This window comes from Trachymyrmex septentrionalis, unplaced genomic scaffold (genome assembly GCF_001594115.1).
Source record: "Trachymyrmex septentrionalis isolate Tsep2-gDNA-1 unplaced genomic scaffold, Tsep1.0 scaffold131, whole genome shotgun sequence".
NCBI classification, from domain to species: domain Eukaryota; kingdom Metazoa; phylum Arthropoda; class Insecta; order Hymenoptera; family Formicidae; genus Trachymyrmex; species Trachymyrmex septentrionalis.
Window position 1 is genome coordinate 1840745 of NW_017304450.1, and position 8245 is coordinate 1848989.

The 8245-nt window shown below is 29.8% G+C and overlaps 2 protein-coding genes across 4 annotated transcripts in view; one reads left to right on the forward strand and one right to left on the reverse strand.

Annotated features, from left to right (window-relative positions):
• The window catches only part of LOC108757036 (2-oxoisovalerate dehydrogenase subunit beta, mitochondrial), a 13335-nt gene extending 9853 nt beyond the window's left edge, over nt 1–3482 (reverse strand). The window contains exon 1 of the mRNA XM_018501286.1: nt 2654–3482. Within this exon, the coding sequence (XP_018356788.1) occupies nt 2654–2798 (145 nt within the window). The 5' untranslated portion in view covers nt 2799–3482. The remainder of the gene's footprint in view (nt 1–2653) is intronic.
• Nucleotides 3483–3705: 223 nt separating this feature from the next.
• Nucleotides 3706–8245, forward strand: part of LOC108757035 (KH domain-containing, RNA-binding, signal transduction-associated protein 3-like) — a 7761-nt gene continuing 3221 nt past the window's right edge. For 2 of the 3 annotated variants that reach the window (XM_018501284.1, XM_018501283.1), the window contains exons 1-7: nt 4013–4211; nt 5059–5180; nt 5257–5373; nt 5474–5783; nt 6051–6165; nt 6409–6522; nt 6789–6865. In XM_018501284.1, the coding sequence (XP_018356786.1) occupies nt 4013–4211; nt 5059–5180; nt 5257–5373; nt 5474–5783; nt 6051–6165; nt 6409–6522; nt 6789–6865 (1054 nt within the window). Of the gene's footprint in view, nt 4212–5058; nt 5181–5256; nt 5374–5473; nt 5784–6050; nt 6166–6408; nt 6523–6788; nt 6866–8245 lie in introns of all 3 variants that reach the window. The other variant, XM_018501285.1, reaches the window with a different exon arrangement.

Genomic DNA, 8245 nt, shown 5'->3' on the forward strand with positions numbered 1-8245 from the left:
TGTCCAAAACGAATTTGAGAAAATTTTCGATTACATATCGTGAAAGCTTGATACTTTCCCTACAAAATCGTTTTTTTTAAATATTCCTACGACTTTTGATTACTGAGTTATCGCGGATTAAATAAAAGAATTATTTTGACTTTAATTGCTCATAACTCCATTAAAAATTGTCGTATCGTATAATTTAAAAAAGATATTTTTAAAGCTGAAACTTTACTCTATTAAGATATATTTATATTGTTGGTAAGAAAGTAATTGCGGTTTTTACTGATAGATGTCTTTTAAAAAAACGCGATGACTTTTTACTTAACCTAATATATATACATATATATGTCGTAATTTTAATGAATTAAAAAGTAACAAAACAATGAAATAAAAAAAAAAGAATTATTTAGCATAGCTGTCTATTTCTTTATAACTCACTGTACAAGAATTTGAATAATGTATCCAAATAATAATTGCTTAACAAATTGTAAACTATTGTCAGATTGCACGTATTATCATAAGGAAATTAAGTATGAAGATTGTTTAAATTATTAAAATAATTGTATGTACATACATTTATTACAACAATGAAGATGTCATTAAATTTAAATTGTTACTTTAAGAATTATAAGTATAAATTGGATAAAAAGTAATTTGGATAGAAGTAATAAAAATGATATCTTATTGTTAACCAAAATTTCGGGGTTCGTTAGGAACCCTGATGCGGTTCTATGCCTTCCAACCCTTTACACGGTCCTATGCATAATTAAGCTTAAAATAATTTTGGGAATAATGGATAAATCTTCTAAAACAACAATTGAACTAAAAAACAATTTCTTGAGGACTTTGTAGGAGATTTGAAAATCTTTATAAGAACTACAATTATCATGTAACAAAAACTTGAATCATTTTGATTATGACGATCTGTTATGTCTTGAATACATGTAATAATGTCATTTTATTTAAACAGAATGAAATAATAACGTAATGATTCTCATTATAACAAATATGTAAAAAAAAGAACATTAATTTCGGTAATTTATCATCACGTTGTATCCATTAGTTTTTAATTTAATTTTGACGTAACATATCCTTCCACATGCATGAATTAAAGAAAGACGATCACCTTCAACAGAGATAAATATTTTAGATCGAATGTTTGAATACTCGTAGAATGTGCCCAAGATTTAAATTTGTTCTTTATTTTAAAAAATATAAATGATCATTTTATTTATGAGAGAACGAAAAAGGGAAGGAAAAGAAAAGGAGCAAGAGAAGATAAAAGAGAGCAAGAGAGAATCTGTTAAATTGAATATTTGTTTTTTGCCGTCTTCAGTTACCTCTCTCTCTCTCTCTCTCTTTTTGTTAACCACATCCTACACAGCACGAGGAGTTCCTCGTGCCGAAAGCTTATAAAATTTTTGTAGCTTCATTTAAGCTTCAAAAAGAACTCCCCGGGAACTCCGCTTTTGAGAGTTCCCTGAGAGCTTCATTTTGCAGGGAGATCTTTTTAAACTTCTCGAGAGCTCAGCAAAATAAACTCCCTTCCAATTGAACATAAATTAAAAGTAACATAACGTTAGAGTTATAATTTCGTATTCTACAATATAAATGTAATATAACACATATTACATAACAGTTATATTATGGAGTGCGAAATTATAACATTGACACACTGACAAGATATTATTAAAGACCATCGATCCTGAGCAAAATTTTCATGACTATCAATGGGACTTCAAAGGCCCGGAGATAATTGAAGAACGATGATATTACCGACAATTAATAAAAATTTACGATTATTAACATAAATATTTCGATAATTTATTATTAAATTCGTGATTTTTTTATTATATAAATGCTGTATAAATAAGTATGTGCACTTTTAATGCTATAATATTTTATATATTGCCGAAAAATTATACTTTTTTCTCTGCAGTTATTATCTCTATTGATAATCAAACTCGAATAGTAACATTAAAGTCACAGCTTAAAAAAATTGAGTATTATTAAGTTTTAAACATATATGTATACATGTCTACAAAATTAAATCGTGAAATTAGTATTATTAATTTCTTACTGTTAATTATTTAAAAATTTGAACAGTCACGCGAACTTCCACGAGCGCCGATCGTCTTTAATATAATATCTCGTCGGTCGGTTATTGACGTTATCTGTTACTTGCAATTTGTATCGACTGAGCTGAGAACTGAATCGAATTTTGTAAGCTCCCTGAGAGCTCGGCAATATGAACTCCCTGGGAATTTGTTTTGTCGAATTTTATAAGTTCCGCGAGAGCTTAGCAAAATAAACTCCCTGGGAACTTAATCGGAGCTTCATGCTTTGTGGAATTGATATACTATTGTATTTAGATGTGAATAACGCAGTCTATGCTCTATAGTCTATGTCTTAGCATTCTGCATGTTAAACTCATTGCGCATGCGTATATACGTATGAATATGTAATTGGGTCTTGAATTGACAAGTATATGTACAAAGGGAATATCGATCGATATATCGAATCTTTTATCAGCTCATTTTCATATGGTGCGCATTGTACATCATACTGTTGATTTTCTACTTTACACAGAACTTTGCACAAAAAATTCTTTGAAAAAATAATAACGTGTTCAGGTGCATACAATGTAATATAATCAATTATTACTTACCGGCGACGATCTGTTTTTCACACGGGAAATACTTAAAATGCGTCCCTCTTGCATAGTTTTTTGGGCCTGCGGAAAACTCGCCACTGCTCAAAAGGAGTTTCCTTCCAGCGTGTCGCAGTCTTGTGCTCAACTTGCTGAGCATCATTATTACTTTATTTATTTATCTCTCTCTCTCTCTCTCTCTCTCCCTCCCTCTTTCGTTTCGGTTCGTTAAGCAACAAACCGTTCGTTAAGAGGTAGCGAATGAGTATCTCTAGTTTGCACACAATGCCGATATTTCGAGGAGGTTCTCTCGCTCAACCTCACGTGGAATTTCGAAACGATTTTCAGTCGAGGTCGAAACACGAGTGAGAGTGCGCGCGTGCGCGCGCGCGCGCACGCTGGTGATCGAACGATTGACGCGGTGCCGATCGCCGTTGCGCGTCGATCGTACAGACACGAACAGAAACTGGTTTCTTACCGATGTACAACGACGAAGCATCGAGAACGCAAGCATGACTCAACTAAATAGGGGATAGGAGTTCTCCGAGGAGTGGGAGAGGAACTGCGATAAGTCGGTGACGTTAGTAATATGCTTATCGTTTAGTGTGCTCGGTGTGTTTGATTTTGTTTTCAGATCAATTACTAGATCTCTAGTGTTGTGAGTGATGCTTGACGTCAATCGCGTATTATATATACGAAGGTATGAGAGAAAAGAATATTTCAATATCACGGATTTAAACGCGTTATAAAATAACATGGTGTCTCAAAACAATTTGTTGTTATCGCGCTCCGCTTTCGTTTTCATGGCTGACAGAATGGCGAATTTCAGTATCTGCGTAATTGATAAGGAAGGTATTTATATTAACAATGTTAATCAAATAAATGGGATTAAGTATATTTAATTCAATAATTTTCATTTAATTTTCGCTTAATTATATATTTATGTGCTTATATATTTTATGTGGCTCGTACATTACGAAATTGGATTGTTTTTTTATATCTTCAGTCGATTTTGTTTTATCGATCAATGGTTATAAAGAAAATTCCTAAATGTACATGTTCCAACAGCAGAGCTATTTTATCGACTGTAGATGTAAATTATAAAATTTTAAGGAGAACCCACTTGAATCAATGAAACGACGTGAGAGCAGACTGAAGTCTGGATACACGGATGCAATCCTCGGCGGGATCAGCTTGAGAAGGAACAGGGGATAAAGGGATGCGTGGTGCGCGCTTTGTCGGCCATTACGGATTCGTTTGGATTCATTTTCGTGGACGCGTTGTTCAACTTCGGAATTGTTTTTGACAAATATCGTAGTACAAGGAACCGAGGCTATTATTGAAATCGATTGAGCGAGAATCCGGATTTCGTCAGACATGGACGTGAATAGATCCAGCAACGGTGACTACAAGTATCAGAGAGATGAGGATGTCGACGAAAAACCCAGGTCACTCGATGAGTCTGAGAAGGATCACCAGTCCGACAAGGCCGGCGAGTATATGAACGAGCTCTTGCAAGAAAAGATCGAATTAGATGGGCAAAAATGGCCCAACGCCATCCGATTGTTGGATCAAGGTGAGTCAAAAGAAATAATTTTTAAGTAAATATATTCTCTAATAGATGATCTTGTAGAAGAGTCATTCCATCATTCATGATGAGAAATCGCCGGAATGTCCGGCTGAAAATAATTTTCACTCGCAATAAAATTGGATTAAGTATGCGATTGATGCTCGAATCAACGAAATTTTAATTCAATAGAATTTAGTTTTGAAGACAATGTATTTGTTTGAATTTTTTGGGACATAATTTACATTGAATATATCACTTCGAAAATCTTCAGACTCTTTGGCATTGTCTGGTTATTGAAGTATTTGTTATCTTTATTAATTAATTTTATGTCTGGTATTAAAAGGAACAAATAATGTTGGTAAATATTATTTTGTAGTGTATTGTCATTAATTTCGAAAAAGAAAAAAATTAAAAAAAAAAATCAATCTTTTCTTAACGAAAGGAAATAATTGTAGACTGTATATTTTCCTTATAGACATTCTGTGTATATCTGTTGATTGATTCAAGATAAAAGATTAAATAACATAATAACAATAATAAATTTAATAAAAAACAAATAAGTAATTTATACAGCCTTGACCATGAAGATAAGTATAAAGAAATTAATTTATCATATTTTCTTGTAGAAGGTAGTAATAGAGATCAAATTTTAGGAACTAATAAAATATTAAAATTGTTATAAGAATAAATATTTTTTAATAAAATTTTTAATTTATTTTTATTAAATATAGAACGTTTAGATCAATATGTGAAGATTTATACTTATGGCCAAAGCTGTAGTAAAAATATATTGAATTAAGGTGTAATAAATAAATTATGTAACTTTGTTATAAAAAAATTACATGTTTTGTAGAAATTCAAAAAACAGAAACTTTGCGAAGACCAATGAGAGAATCAAAATATGTGGATATCTATCGTGAAAAGCATGTTCGTGTATCTGTCAAAGTACTAGTACCCATCCGTGAACATCCTAAAGTAAGTACTTCTATTTACAGTAATCTAAACAGATTTGAGATGAATTTGATTTATGTAATGTATTTTCTGCCTTAAGTTTAATTTTGTTGGGAAATTGCTTGGTCCGAAAGGCAATTCTATGAAACGCTTGCAAGAAGAGACAATGTGCAAAATGGCAGTGTTAGGCAGAGGATCTATGAAAGATAAACAAAAAGTTGGTAACAAAGGAAGATTATTTACTTATTTTCTTTTTTACTCTTTATCTTTGAAAAAGAAATTGATTTCTATTTTTATGATGGATCTTTTAATCTCAGGAAGAAGAACTTCGTGCTTCCATGAATTTGAAATATGCGCATCTTGCCGACGATCTGCACGTGGAGATTACAGCTATTGCCCCACCGGCGGAAGCTTATGCTCGTATTGCTTTCGCGCTCGCCGAAGTGCGAAAATATTTAATTCCCGATAACAATGACAATATACGCCAAGAACAAATGCGTGAAATGGAGATGGGCATGTCTGATGATACTGTCTCAAACGATCGCAGACCTTCGATGAGAGGACCTTCGAATCTTGATGGTAATATACCGAGGCCTGCTGCAAGACAGGGACCTAGACAGTCTAGAGGTTGGTTATTTATTGTAAAAATTGTACAATACATAAAAGTATTGAATATATAAGATTAAGAATCTACTCTCTCTATAATTGATTATTTTGAGCTTGTGTTTAAGATGTGATGTTTTGCAATTAATATATTTAAATTTTATGATAAGATGTACATATGTATATTGTATGTATGCATATATATAAAATACACATGAATTTTATACATGTATATATACATAACATATATAATTATAATTATATATATAAATTAAATTTATTTTTGTTTAGCTATGTTTCCTCCACCTGTGAATCGTGGGCCACATGCTCGTGGACCTGCAGCATCTAAATCAAAGGTGTTCTCCATTTTGGATCGTGCGAGAGTTGCTATGGATCAAGGTTACAAGTAAGTTTAAATTTTACACATAATATTTAACAGATAGGACTCTTTTTATACAAAATAAATAACAATAAATAAAGGGCAAAGTAAGAATTAAACACATTTTATAAATTGTCATTTATAAAATGTATTTGACTCTTACTTTGTCTTTTATTTATTGTTTATTTTACACATAATGTCTTAGGTAGCAAGATTGCTTCATTAAAATGTAAATTAAATATATTGAATATTCAAATCTTTTTATTCTAGTAGTTATGATAGTCAAACTCCTGCAACAAATCGTACTGGATCACATGATTTTGATTATCACGGTTCATCAGGTGGTAACAATCGATATGGTGATCGTTATACATCAAATGCTGGGTATGTATTATAATGTTTATTTACGATGATAAGAATAAGAGAGAATAATGTAAAGTTTGAGAAATAAGATTCTCTAATATATATTAAAATTTTAATGTACATAATATAAATAATATATAAATATAAATTAAAATAAAGAGAATTTTTTTTACAGACAGATATGTATTTCTTTATGAAATGCAATTTTACATATGATTCTTTTTATATTACTTAATTATTTGATATGTAATAGTTAGATCTAATAGATGAAAATATCTTTTTTTAAGATACACGACTTACGAATATGATGATGAGTCTGCACCACATTCTTCACGTGATTATTACGACTCTTCTGATTATACAGGTAAATTATTATATTTATATGTTTGCTTGATCATATTAAATTTAAAAAATTCACTTTTGAGGATATACTTCTTGTGATTTTGATTTAACCCTTTCAGTGTCAATGACGGAAAAATCCGTCAAAATAAAACTGGCCAAAAGTGCTTCATGACGGAAAAATTCACATATTTCATAACAGCAATAAATCACTTTTGCAGTGCAGCAATTGAACTGATAATGCATACTTTAATGTTTTTGAGGCCACTGAATATTAATTTGAAGTAAAAATTCTAAAATTAAAAATAGCTGATCCAAAATGGAGGACTGTAAGTTCGAAAATTTTGTAATTAAGGGTTTTTTAGGTTGCTGATTATAAATTTGATATCAGATTTAAAAAATTGAAGATTGCGGATTTAATATGGCGAATAATAATTTTAAAAATTTTTCCAAATTTCATAAAAATTTTCAAAATTTAACAAGTTCACAATTAGCGACCTCAAAAACTGATTCCAAAGTTTCTAAAGAAATTTGTCACATAAAAAAGTTCATGCATAGATAGTGAAAAAAGTCGAAATTTTCGAATATTTAGTCCGCCATATTGGGTCAATCATTTTGAATTTTGAAATTCTGACCTTAAATTCCTGATCAGCGCCACAAAAAACTCCAGGAAAAGTGACTTACTTTATATTTCTAAGTTTATGTTATTAATAGCATTCTTAACACACAAGCGTTTTTCGTGCCTGACACTCAAGGGGTTAATAGTAAAAAATTTTTTCCTATTAGAAATGTTACATATTTATTTTAGTATTTGTTTTAATTCTTTTATACATTTATTACTTATTACTTGTAATTTTTTATTTATTACGTGTGAATTCTTCTAACTTTTTCTAAATAATATAAATATTTTATTATGCTTACGCAGGGTTTATTGTTACATACTAATTTTATTATATAAATTTTACAATATAAATATACGTAAATAAACACTCGAGAAATTCTTAACATTTATAATTATTTTAAGTTCTGGAATTATTACAATTATTTCAAAAATATAATTAATAAAATTTATAATATTTATAAAGTTTATAATGTGCTTAAAACAGAACTATTGAAAGATTTTATAGGAATGCATTTAAATTGTTATTTATGCATAATAATTTTTAATTATGAATTTACAAATTTAATTTTCTATATGTCGTAAAAGAAATTATTTTAGATTAATAATTGTATTATAAATATTTTTTGCCAAATTATTTTATTAAATCCCTAATAATTATACAAATAAATCTTAAGACTAAATAATATCTTTATATGATTTGATAAAAATTAATAATATTTGAGAAAGTTTTACTAAAATTTTTTATCAATGGAAATTAATTTTAATATGATTTTTAACACAAAC